The sequence below is a fragment of the Amaranthus tricolor genome, chromosome 16, assembly GCF_026212465.1.
Source record: "Amaranthus tricolor cultivar Red isolate AtriRed21 chromosome 16, ASM2621246v1, whole genome shotgun sequence".
Taxonomy (NCBI): domain Eukaryota; kingdom Viridiplantae; phylum Streptophyta; class Magnoliopsida; order Caryophyllales; family Amaranthaceae; genus Amaranthus; species Amaranthus tricolor.
The window spans coordinates 439,442-453,534 of NC_080062.1; the positions used below are offsets into that span (position 1 = coordinate 439,442).

General features: G+C 31.4%; 1 protein-coding gene across 1 annotated transcript; it reads left to right on the forward strand.

Annotated features, from left to right (window-relative positions):
- The first annotated feature begins 6,257 nt into the window (after window positions 1–6,257).
- Window positions 6,258–13,801, forward strand: LOC130802171 (uncharacterized). The gene is made up of 4 exons (XM_057666089.1): window positions 6,258–6,520; window positions 6,757–6,864; window positions 12,686–12,760; window positions 13,301–13,801. The coding sequence occupies exons 1-4, from the start codon at window positions 6,387–6,389 to the stop codon at window positions 13,530–13,532; spliced, it is 549 nt and encodes a 182-aa protein (XP_057522072.1). The 5' UTR covers window positions 6,258–6,386; the 3' UTR covers window positions 13,533–13,801.
- The last annotated feature ends 292 nt before the right edge of the window (window positions 13,802–14,093 follow it).

A 14,093-nucleotide genomic window follows, 5' to 3' on the forward strand; every position in this document is an offset into this window, starting at 1 on the left:
TGTTATAATAAAAAACTTAAAATTGACTCGAATTAATTACAATATTAAAAAATCTTTTAAGTGTTTGTAATAGATATCCTATTATCAATTTCTAGATATATAAGTAAATAATCACTACTTTTGATTTTAAAACCGTTTGTTTTATCTTGACAAAGACATTAGCTTGAGATTCACATATACCTAATTATATGAATTAGAGTAATTTATTGAGCAACCTTTTGTTCAATATCAACAAAATTTAATTTAGGTTACTTATAATAATCGTATTATACTAGTCGCGAACTTATGGTTCTAGGAGGTGCAAATGCAACCCAATTTCAAAATATTAAAATCATAGAAAACCTTATTTGTTTTGATTAAAAATACGATTTAAATTTTTTTACTACACATTATCTCCATCGCTACCACAGAATTTTTTTGTTCGCAATAATATATTGTCTAATCACTTATATTAAAAATCTGCCACTATAATGTACTAATGACAAAGTAAAGATTTTAGAGGTTTTATTTATTTTTACGATGTCTTTTAAAATGGAATCCTTTATTATATCAAAAGATAATTTTTTTTCCATTTCTAGAAAAATAATTCAAGATAGAATATATTTAACATTAAATTCTAAAATTACTTCAGATATTACAAAAAATTTACAAACAAATTACTTAAAAAAATATTACTCAAAACTAAATATGAATTACACCATTTAATATTTAAGGTTACTTATTATTGGGGCTGAAAGCGAACAACTAAGCATGGTATTAAATTGTTTACAACACGTTCGCAATCTTCATTCACAATATATGGTCGTTATGGTGGTCCATCATTTCTTGTCCTAATAAGGCAATAAGGCAATGACGCAATACGCGGTCGTTTTCACGTCTTATTTTTTTAACTAGGGTGGTGTATTGAACTCTCCGACCATAATTTGGTGGTGTTTATAACAATGAGTTAAACAACAAACTCAAATATTGATGGAGAATTAAGTCTTGTTTCAGTTAGAGTATATATCATCGTTTTCAGAGTTAATGTCATGGTAATTAAGAACTTTAAAAAAAAAATTAAAAAATTAAGAATTTCTTCAATATGTTTTATGTCAGCTCGATTGTTTCTACTTAGAAATTAGAATAAAACAAGTTGAGTTTAACTTCAGTTGTAGCCTCTTGAATTTGGTTTAAAAACAATTTACCGAACACTTTTGTTAACAGTTGGATCAATCAAAAAGGCCAAAACTAAAACTAAACATATACCATATAGTGAACACTCAAATCAATTAATTTAAAAAGGCATTATAAGTTAAGTCCAACTCCAAACTCAACATAAATTAATTTTAACATTTCTAACAATAATATAACTATATATATGTTGTATAAATTGTTTAACTTGTTGTTATTTGTTTATGTTAATGCAATGATGAAACCTTTTTTGCTATTTTAATTGGGAAATTCTTTTTCTTGTTTCATTACATATAGCTAACATTAATTATCTAGGGTGTATTTGCTTTCCCTTTTTCGCCATTGTAAATGGCCAATGATTTATGTTGTTGCATTACATATAGCTATCATTAATTGATTGCATTGTATGACAAAGCAATAACCAACAAGTTATCTTGTGGCAAGTCAAGGAGTTGATATTCGTGGTATTTACTTTCATTTATCGCCCAAACAAGGTTACAACGCAATACACTTCGTTGTGTGCCAAAGTTAGTTGCATGATTTGACAATTACCGCTCTCTTTCATTGTAATTAAAATATCAGTCAATATATTATTTTAATTTTAAATATCTCTAATTTTGTTTAGTTCAAATATTATTGTCATGAATTAAATAAGATTTCACATGATTATCTTATGCAGTCATTAATATATATTTTGAATTTCAGCTATCAATTTAAATTTTTGATTGAGATTTAATTGCTTGTACAATAGTTTTGCATTGATAATTCTTTTACAATTTAAAACTACATTATTAATTAAATATTTTATAAAAGAATCTTACTCGATGTTGATTGGATCCTAGAGGGTGTAATTCTATTTCACAATTCTCTAATAACTAACTTAAAAGTTTCTAGATATACTACATGTCCTTATAGTAATGTTAAGCATTTTATTTGATGTAAGAGGTAAAAGATATTCAAATCCATTATTATTTTTTAAAATGTTTGTTTCATAATACTTTACATACGCTTATAAAATCATTTTTCTAAAATTATATTTTCACAAATTCATTTACTTTTTTCAAACAATTTAAATTACCAATATTCACAGTATTACAAGAAACTGGCTCAACTTCAAATTTCTAGATACACTACATATCCTCCTTATAGTAACACTATGCTTCCATTTAAAATAAGAAGTGAATGGTATTCGAACCCTTCATGATATGTTTCAGACACGTATAACATCATATTTTTACAATTATATTTTCAAACAATTTAAATTACCTTTTCTGTATTGAATTTAATTACAAAATTAAACTTAATAACTTTTATCAATTATTATCATTTTAGTGTAATGATAACCTAACATATTATTTTCCTCCAAGTTGCATAAAATTCAATAAATAATAAATAAGCAATCATAATCATACCAATAAAAGAGAACTACACTATTACGTTCTCCAATAGTTTCCAAATTTGTGGTGGCAATGTTAATTTAAAAATCTATTTAAAGTCAATATGCATTACCTACTATATATTCTGTTATTTAGAAACTATATATTATATATTTATATTATATCAATTATTCATATCTTATAGAACTAATTAATAATTAATAAATTATATCGTGGTCCTTAAAGACCATTAATTTTATATAATTTTCCATTTGTTAGCTCAACACGGCACTTTATCTCTGGAATGATCAATCATATGTTAGTTTCATGGAATATATTCGTACTATAGTTTTGGATGTATGCTTAAAACCAATTATGGCTTAACCTACTTACAAGTGGACCAATCAGAAAATTTAAAATTAGTTAATATATATTTATTTTTAAATTAAAAAAATTTAATAAATATTGATGTTAATGAGATTAATTGGTAAGGGAGTTGCATTGGTGCCAACTCTTTCTCAATGTAGGTATCAATACATGTCTTGCACAATCAAGACACCCTTGATGACTTGAAAATTTGTCCAATATCTCATTTTCTTAAGGTCCTTCAATTCCATTATCGAAGGGTTATGATCTTATTAAAATAATAATTAAAAGCCTATAATTAAAATTTGAAACAAAGATATATAATTTTAATTTTCACATATAATACATTAGTTTTTGAGTTTAAGATATATGAAACTTGTACGTTGATGTGTTCTGCATCTATATTGTAGTTTTTTTCTAATTATCTTCTGATTCATACTCTCACGGTTGTACAGATGGAACTATATTCTTGTAAACTTTTGATTTTCTTCGTTCCACTCCTATTTCAAAAGTATGAAAAATTATCATATCTTACAAGTTATATTGGAAATCTGATGAATTTCTAATTTCAAAACAAACTTATTCGAAAAATTGTGAACTTTCTTCTTCTATTCCTATTTCAAAATTAAGTTATATCGGTATTCAAATGAATTTTAAATTTTAGATAAACTTATTCGGAAAATCATGGGTTAATTTAATAATTGAAAATTTTTTTCCATCTTGGTGATATGATTTCAATTTCAACCACCTACAACAAGATTAATGTCTCTTCTCCTATTGCCTATAAGAAATTTTCCTTATCTTGCAATAGCAAAAAAATACATATTTTGACTCATTTGTGCCGAAAAGTCTACTATGATATTAAATATATTATATTAAGTATAAATTATTTAATATGTATTTATATAATTGTCTTACATAAGAAAAGTAATTTTGTTCCAATTAACAACAAAACAATAGAAAAAAAGCTCCAAAGATAAAGACAACCATGAGAATGATTCTATGGATTGCATTGAGCCAAAGAATCATTGTACTTTGAGCTATGTGTTATCCAAACTACTTCTGATGTTAACCTTGCATAGTTGCATGTATTTAGAAGCATCATTATTTTCTCAACGTCATAAATCTAGTTGCTTAAAACTTTTTTTTTTTAATAAAATTAAATTGTGAGTGTGGCTAGTTTTAATGCAATAAAGTGAACATTTTAGACGTATAGATAGAAAATAGTTGTAAATATAATACTATCCTCGGTTTTTTTAATAGTGTTCCTTATGTTGATGAGATCAAAGATTTAAAGTTTTGCGTTTCAGATTATATTGGACAATAGTAAAATAATTTATTAAAGCATAAGTGTTTTATATTTATGTGAAGTTGCACATGAAGTTATCTACCAAAGGTATGTCGAAAACAATATTTTTAATTTGTTAGTGTTATCACTAATAAGGGTAATATTGCGTATATATCTGATCCCAAACTCCACCTTAGGTAGGAGCCATTTAATAGTATTAAGGTAATGAAATATCGTATGTTATTTTTTTAATAGCTATATTTCTAAAAATATCTCACATAAAATGAATATTCGTAGCTATTAGAAAACAAGAGGTAATATATAGAGGGAAATGTGTTAATTTTGTCCAAGATGACAATTAAGACAATGTTTTCGTCATAAAAAATGTTACCTTTCTCTTGAAAACATTTAGAATCGACTATTGATATTAATTTTTTTTTTTAGGATAATTAATTTCCAGAACATGACTTAGTTGAATATCATAGTTAATTAAAAATGGATTATAAACTTAAGTTAAAATTTGTATTAATTAGTACTCAATTTAAGATGTTCCCTCAAGAGCCGAACTCGTCAATTAGAAGTCTAATACAACCCGACTCAAGCTCTAATTGACAAATGACTCTACTTTTATACTTCTTCCAATAAACCCTTCAAAATTTGTTACGACCTTAAAATTCAATGTATTTGGATCCGATTGATAAGATCCACCTTTTTCCAAAATTTTGTGAGTTTTTTAATTGTTTGTTAATATTTTTGAGGTGTACCCTGTTAATTTTTTTTGTCATTTTTTATTATTCAAGTTAGTATTCCACAATAATAACTTAGTCCAATAGATTTTAATTACTAATTTTAAAATTTTACAAAAAACTTAAATAATATATTTAGCTATTTTATAGAGAAAAAAAATTATAAAAAATTTATAACTCATTAGGTCAAACTCAACTGATCTATTTCAATATTTATTTTTATACAAATTCTTAATAAAATTTTAATTTTCTTACATAATTATATCTCTCCGTAAAACGATTTAATACTTTCGTCTCCGCTAGAGCTGTTTAAAAGTGATCCGACCCAAATATCCGATCCGAAACCGAAAGTAAACAGACCCGAAAATGTGTTCCTTTTTTACGTTTATCAAACCGATATTACCCGAACCGCAGCTATACCCGAACCGGTTGATGACCGAACATGGGAGAACTAAACCCGAGCTGTAACTGATTTTTCTAACGGACACGTAACTATTAACCAAGATTACCCGAACTTAATAGTGACCAACCCGACTCCTTCCGACCCGAATAATGCTCGATCCGGCTAAAACCAACTTAACTCGAACGAAGTTTAGATCGACCTGCTGTAAACCTGAACCAATTTTTTATATTGAAGTATGATTGACTCATATGCAATCATCTTATTAGTTATTATAATAAAGTCATAAATATTTTAATAAAATAAATTTTATAAATACATGGTTTCATATATTTAGAGTTAATAATCAATGGTCAATGTTTATTTAACTACTTTTAATCGAATTATATGAAAATTGATAGAACTTTATAATTTTAATTTCCTGTCAAACAAGGAAAAGTAACAATAATAATGATCACTAATTGATTTGCATTTTCACTACTTTGCTTTAAGTAAAGGGACCTTATCATCAATTAAAAAATGACTAACAACTTAATCTGATACTGACTCGATCAATAGTTATTAGTAATTTGCAATTCGTAGCAGAATTATACTTGAAAAATACCCGAACTCCATCTGCACCCGGTAAAACCGAAACAATTATTAACCGATGACAACCCGCGACAGATTGAAACTCGACACGAACTTCAACCGACACCGAACTGATGCTAACCCGATAGCTCGAATAACCGATCTTCAACCGAATCGTGACTAACCGACCCGACCCGAGTATGACCCGTTGCAACACGCATTCAGAATGTAACCGATCCAAAATACAACCGAATCGAATAACACCCGTCCCAAACCAATCCGATTACCCGAATGAACAACTTTAATTTCCGCCCAACATCGAGCAAAAGCGGGGCTGGAAAAAAAAAACTAATTATCAACTTTGTCTTGTGTGGGTTTTAGGGTTTTTACTTCTATTCCGATTTTCAATTTTAGGGTTTTACAAAACCTCTTTCTTCCTCCTTCTGAGCTGAACTTTTTAGTTCGAAAAGATGAGGAAATTGAAATTTCATGAGAAGAAATTGTTGAAAAAAGTGAATTTCTTAGAATGGAAAAGAGAAGCAGGTCACAGAGAAGCCAGTATCATGCAGCGTTATCATCTTTCTGAACGTGATGATTACAAAAAGTATTAACATTTGTCTCAATTTAATCTTATTTTTGTTTTGTTGATTGTAAATAATATAGGTTATTGTTAATTTTAGAGTTTTTTTTTTTTTTTTTTTTTTTTTTTTTTTGAAGTAGTTGATTCTGAGTATTAGTATTGTTAATTGCTTCAATCTGTCCAATTTTCTTAGTTGTGAATTCTGATGAGCTATGGACAATTTTTTTGAGTTCAATTTGATTCTGTGTTTCGAAATACAGGTATAATGGTATATGTAGAATGGTGCAAAAGCTGGTTAATATATTGAAGCAGATGGATGCAGGAGACCCTTATCGAATAGAAATGACTGACCATCTCTTGGAGAAATTGTGAGTATTTTGCATTTTTAAAAAATAATCATATAACCATTTTCTATTGATTTTCTTAATCAATCATATGTGTTTTTGATTGTCTACTTTATTATTACTTCTGTCCCAAATTAGTTGCTAACTTATTTCTTTTTGGGCCATCCCAAATTAGTTGTAATTTCCTTGTATGGTAAACTGTTAACTGTCAAACTGTAGAATCTAAACTTTCCGTTATCAAACGATAGAATCTAAACTAATACTTATTCAATCTTAGGACACAATTCCTTCACTATAATCCATCCAAGCTTACTTAGATACATTTACACTGAATTTTTTGAGTGGCCTCTATTTTAGTTCATTCAAACTATACGATTCTAATATTATTTCCCCACTTCTAGAATTGTAAAAAATGGATATAAAATCTATTGTTGCAACCAATTTAGGATGGAAGGATTATTATTTATTAGGATTGATATAGTTAGGAGTTGGTTGATCCATTTTCACATACTTTAGATATTGAGTTGGAAGTGGACTCTTTTAAGTGTTATTTTTTCAGAATGACTGTAGTTTTTTAGCTCATTGATAGGCATGGCTTAAAAAGTTATTGATTGCCACCGACTTCTTGTTTGATCAACACTGTTAGAGTAGTAAGTGCATATATGTTATGGATTTTAAGGACAAGAGGAAACCAAATGGGCTTTCTAAATTGCATTTCCACAATGCCTTAAATTCTTTTCGAGAAACTCTGAAAGCGTGTATTATAGTCTTTGAATTGGCTGTTCCCGACCGATCCCGGTCCATGGCTAAGAATTCTCAAAATGTTTTCCTATAATAATTGTAGGACCTTTCAGGGTATTTGGGATAATAAAATTTCCACAATCACGTCGAATTGCTCACTTATACTGTAAGGTGTTTTCCAAGCAAAAACAAGCTCTTTGAGCTTAGTATGAAACTTTCTTTGTGTCATTTATTGTTTTCTACGGCATGTATTGTCCCAAGGTGACTCTTGTGTTAGATTCTAAAATTACCATAAAAATATATCGAAACTCCCCAAAAGTGTGTATTATAGCCTTTGAAAATTGGTAATCAGGGCGTCAGTTCAGAATTCTTCAAAACTTTTCCCACACACTTTGTAGACCCCATTAGGATATTTAGGGTGATAAAACCTCCTTATTCAAGCCAAATTGCATACACTAACATATTCTATAAGGTGTGTCTACTTTGGTGTAAGCTGGCTGTTTGAGCTTAATGGCTCAATATATGGCCTTCTTGATGTCGTATCTAGTTTTCTAGCGTATGTCATGACCCAATGGGATACCTTCGTTGCATTCTCACATTGTCATAAAAAATTTTCAAAAGCACCCCGAAAGCGTTAATTGTAGCCTTAGGAAAGAACACTCAAGAAAACGTTCCCCGCATTTTTTATAGTTCTGCCTACTATAGGTCGCGTGATAAAGCCTTCCTACTCAAGTGATATAGGTCATGTATACTATAAGGAGTTTCTTCCAAGACATACAAAGGGGCTCTTTGAGTTCAATATGTGGCCTTCTAATGTCAAATATACTTTTTTAGGGCATGTGTTGACCCAATGAGAATGCGTATTTTGCATTCTCACGTTGCTAGAAGATATTTCTTAACACCCCAAAATCACATACAATAATAGGCTTTGAGTGGGTTAACTTTTGGTCTATCTTAGGCCTCAGCTAAGAATTGATGAAAACTTTTGTCGCACTCTTGATTGGTTTTGTTTGGATATTTCGAGTGATAAATCCCCCTTTAACAAGTCGAATTGCTCACATATGAAGTAAGGTGTGTCTACAAAGACATAAATGCGCTCTTTGAGCCCATTATGTGGCCTTCTTGTTGGTATTTATAGATTTATACGACACAAGGAAACCAAATAGGGTTCTATATTGCATTTCCACGATGCCATAAATTCTTTTCGAAAAAATCCGAAAGCATGTATTATAGCCTTTGAATTGGCCCTTCCGGACCGATCTCGGTCCATGGCTCAGAATTTTTCCAAATGTTTTCCTATAACAATTTTAGGATTCAGGATACTTGGTATAATAAAACCTCTATAATCTAGCTGAATTGCTCACATATACTATAACGTGTTTTCCAAGTAAAAACGGGCTCTTTGAGCTTAGTATGAAGCTTTCTTTGTGTCATTAATTGTTTTCTACAACACGTATTGACCCAAGGTGACTATAATATTGCCTTTGGAATTGGTAACTAGGGCGTCAGTTTAGAATTCTTCAAAACTTTTCCCTCACACTTCATAAAACCTATTAGGATATTTGGGGTGATAAAACCTCCTTATTCTAGCCAAATTGCTCACACTATCTTATTCTGTTAGGTGTGTCTACTACGATATACAAATTGGGCTATTTGGCTTAATGGCTCAATATATGGCCTTCTTGATGTCGTATGTAGTTTTCTAACGTATGTGGTTGTCCTATGGGATACCTTTGATGCATTCTCACATTTTCATAAAAAATTTTCAAAAGCACTCCGAAAGCGTGAATTGTAGCCTTAGGTAAATGGGCACTCGAGACCTATTTCGGGCCCCCAACGAGAATTCTCCAAAACTTTTCCCACATTTTTAATATTTCTGCCTAGTATAGTTGGGATTAAAAGCCTTCTTACTCAAAGCAAAATAAATCACATATACTATAAGGTGTGTCTACCAAGACATACAAAGGGTTCTTTGAGTTCAATATGTGGCCTTATTAATGTCAAATATACTTTTCTAGGGTACATGCTGACCCAATGAGGATGCGTATGTTGCATTCTCACATCGTCACAAAATATTTCTTAGCACCCCAAAATAGCATACAATAGACTTTTAATTGTTTAAGTTTCGGTTTATTTTAGGCCTCAGCTAAAAATTGATCAAAACTTTTGTCGCACTCTTGATTGGTTTTGTTAGGATATTTCGGGTGGTAAATCCACCTTTCACAAGTTAAATTGCTCACATATATGAAATAAAATGTGTCTACGAAGACATATAAATGCGCTCTTTGAGTTCATAATGTGACCTTCGTGGTACTACTTATAGATATATAGGCACGAGGAATCCAGATGGGTTTCTTTGTTGCATTTCCACAGTGCCATAAATTTTTTTCAAAAAACTCTGAAAGCGTGTATTATAGCCTTTGAATTTGCCTTTTCGGACCGATCCTGCTCAATGGCTTTGAATTTCCAAATGTTTTCCGATAATTGTAGGACCTTTCAGGGTATTTGGGGTAATAAAACCTCCATAATCAAGTTGAATTGCTCACATATGCTATAAGGTGTTTTCTAAGCAAAATTTGTGTCATTATTGTTTTCTACGACACGTATTGACCCAAGGCGACTCCTATATTGCATTCTAAAATCATCATAAAAATCTTTCGAAACTCCCCAAAAGCGTGTGTGCCTTTGAAATTTGGTAATTAGGGCGTTGGTTCAGAATTCTTCAAAACTTTTCCCACATACTTTATATAACCTATTAGGATATTTGGAGGTGATAAAACCACCTTATTCAAGCCAAATTGTTCACACTAACATACTTTAAAAGGTGTGTCTACTAAGAAGTGAAACATAATTCGCTAGTGAGTTTGCCTTTTGAATTCGCGATTCGCTAAAAATGGTTTAAAATTAGCCTAGAACCGACCATAATGCACCTTTTTCGATTCGCGATTCGCGAGGCGAATAGTGAATCATGTGACACTGCTACTAAGGCATACAAATAGACTGTTTGAGGTTAATGGCTCAATATATGGCTTGTTTGATGTTGTTTCTACTTTTCTAGTGTATGTGGTGACCCAATGGGATACCTTTGATGCATTCTCACATTGTCATAAAAATTTTTCAAAAGCACTTAGATAACGTGAATTGTAGCCTTAGGAAAGGGGCACTCGAGACCTATTTCCGGCCTCCATCGAAAAATCTTCAAAAATGTTTCCCACATTTTTTACAGTTCTGCCAAGTATAGTTCGGGTTAAAGGCCTATTTACTCAAGCGAAATAGGTCACGTATACTATAAGGTTGTGTACCAAGACATACAAAGAGGCTCTTTGAGTTCATTATGTGGCCTTCTTAATGTCAAATATACTTTTCTAGGGTCTTGGTGACCCAATGAGGATGCATATTTTGCATTCAAACATTGTCACAAAATATTTCTTACCACCCCAAAATAGCATACAATAGGCTTTGAAAGGGCTCGGCTACAAGATGATAAAAACTTTTGTCGCACTCTTGATAGGTTTTGTTAGAATATTTCGGGTGATAAATGCGCCTTTCACAAGTCAAATTGCTCACATATATGAAATAAGTCGTGTCTACGAAGACATACAAATGCGCTCTTTGAGCTCATTATGTAGCCTTCTTGGCCCTATTTATAAATTTATAGGGCACGAGGAAACCAACAGGGGTTTCTATATTGCATTTCCATGATGCCTTAAAATCTATTTGAAAGACTCCGAAAGCGTGTATTATAGCCTTTGAATTGGCCCTTCTGGACCGATCTCGGTCAATGGCTTAGAATTTCCCAAATGTTTTCCGATAACAATTGTAGGACCTTTTAGGGTATTTGGGGTAGTAAAAACCTCCATAATCAGGCTGAATTGCTCACATATACTATAAGGTGTTTTCCAAGCAAAAACGCGCTCTTTGAGCTTAATATGAAGCTTTCTTTGTGTCATTAATTGTTTTCTACGACACGCATTGTCCCAAGGTGAATCCTATATTACGTTCTAAAATTACCATAAAAATCTTTCGAAACTCCCCAAAAAGTGTATATATAGCGTTTGAAATTTTGTAATCTAGGGCGTCGGTTTAGAATTCTTCAAAACTTTCCCTCACACTTTATTGATTCTATTAGGATATTTGGGGCGATAAAACCTCCTTATTCAAGCCAAATTGCTCACACTAACATATTCTACAAGGTGTGTCTACTAAGGTCTACAAATGGGCTGTTTGAGCTTAATGGCTCAATATATGGCCTTCTTGATGTCGTATCTACTTTTCTGACGTATGTGGTGACCTATTGGGATTCCTTTGATGCATCCTCACATTGTCATAAAAAAATTTTAAAAGCACTCCGAAAGCGTGAATTGTAGCCTTAGCTAAAGGGGCAGTCATGACCTATTTTGGGCCCCCAACGATAATTCTCCAAAATTTTTCCCACATTTTTTATAGTTCTGCCAAGTATAGTTCGGGTTAAAAGCTTTCTTACTCAAGCGAAATAGATCACGTATATTATAAGGTGTGTCTATGAAAACATACAAAGGGGTTCTTTGAGTTCAATATGTAGCATTCTTAATGTCAATTATACTTTTCTAAGGTATGTGTTGCCATAAAAATTTATCAAAACACTTCGAAAGTGTGAATTGTAGATTTTGAAATGGGATACTCATGATCGATCTCAGCACAGAATAAATGCCATTCTTTTAATGTCCATGTTTTTAGCATACTACATCTATTTTTAGCACAGAAATGTAACTATTAAAAAATGAAGATAGTAATCAGCGAGGAATCCATACTAGTTTTTTAATGACGTTGAATCTCAAATAAGTTAGGAAGGTATCACCTCATAATATCCAGACAGTGCTATCAGCCTACCATAAACATTCCTAGTTCTCAATATTTAGTGAAAGTGCTATAAAAGTTCTGCTGTCTGTAATGTATGATAGAGCAACTTTGTACAATACTACTGCTTAAATGGAAGGAATCATTTGCTAGAGAGCTGATCCTGTGATATTCATATATGATATGATTTATTAACTCTTACTATGTTGCCAAGATGCATTGTGCAAATGATCTGTCTCACATGCTATTGGGTACTCCTTTACTGCAGATATAATATGGGTGCGATACCCAACAGAAAAAGCTTGGCGGTGTGCGAGCGCTTGAGTGTGTCCTCTCTTTGCAGGTCAGATCCCTTTGTGCTCTACTGCCCCTTATACCTGTATCTGGATCCTTCATAATGTACCATTACACTATGTACTTGCGCAGTTTTGGCATCAAAAGTGTCTTTCATAGTTTTAATTGGTGTGGGTGTGTGGAAGGAGATGCATAAGACTTTTTCGTAATTGATCTCCTGTCCTTAGGAAAAGAAAACAAACCTTGCTTTCAACCTTTTGATATAAAATAGAGTAACAATAAATTCTGATTAAGTAAAATCCTTGTTGTCAGTATAAATCAATTTAAATCGTAGAATGAGCTTTTTTATCAACAATCATGGTCGCGTAGGAGAATGATACTAAACAATCTGCAAGAATCAGCCGCAACGAGTAAAAATTGATTCAAATCAGTAAGAATCATTTTTTGATTCGTAAAGTAGTGGGGCTTATGAGTTATGACCTGAATTTTCTTTTGAATGCAAATTTTAGTAGGAAGTGAATGTTGTACTTGACTAGTTGATGTCTGATGATTTGGCTTTTGAATATGGAAATTTTAATTTTCTTTGCAGGCGGCGACTCTCGTTTATATTGGTGAGGTTGAAGTTCACCGAGTATCTGAAAGAAGCTGTAACTTACATTGAACAGGGACACATCCGAGTGGGTACCGAGACAGTGACGGACCCAGCATTCCTTGTTACCAGGAATATGGAAGATTTCGTGACTTGGGTTGATTCATCTAAGATAAAGAAGAAAGTTCTGCAATATAATGATAAACTGGATGACTATGATCTTATTCAGTGAGCAAGATTCAAGACTCAAGGCTGCTTTTCTTGGTTTTTTGTGGATGATTCCATAAATTTTGATCAAGTATTGTTGTATAATCTATTTATGTCCTAATATTTGTAGTTAGCCTTTTGTTTAAACTAGGAGTACTAACAAAAAGGCCTTTCTCATTAAAGAAATTTTTTGAATCTTATATTATTTTACTTGTAGTTAGCCCAAAATGCATCCGACCAAGTTCAACCCAATCTAGCTATTTTACAAGTTCAACAATTATGGAGCCCTTAATTCATATTTTTGAAATTAATAATTATACAAAAAAAAAAAACAAATATTTTTTGGTGACATCCTAGCCTAGGAGATCATTGGGAAATTCCATAATCATACATAAGCTAAAATGACAACTAAAAACTTTAGGTGAAACTAGAACAAGTTTTAATAACTGGTCTTTTTAAATGATTAGGAAAGAGTTGGACTATTAACATATACAATTATGCATCATTCTTGATTACATTTGTTGCTTTTACTCTTTCAAGCACAAAATTTCAGCTCTAGATTATGAACTAAACCAACATGAGACAA

What these genes read in the sequence shown, in the direction of transcription:
- LOC130802171 (XM_057666089.1), top strand. Translation starts at nt 6,387, where the DNA reads ATGAGGAAATTGAAATTTCATGAGAAGAAATTGTTGAAAAAAGTGAAT. An exon ending in GAACGTGATGATTACAAAAA is followed by an intron (nt 6,521 to 6,756) that starts GTATTAACATTT and finishes TTCGAAATACAG; the next exon opens with GTATAATGGTATATGTAGAA. An exon ending in AGTGTGTCCTCTCTTTGCAG is followed by an intron (nt 12,761 to 13,300) that starts GTCAGATCCCTT and finishes TTTTCTTTGCAG; the next exon opens with GCGGCGACTCTCGTTTATAT.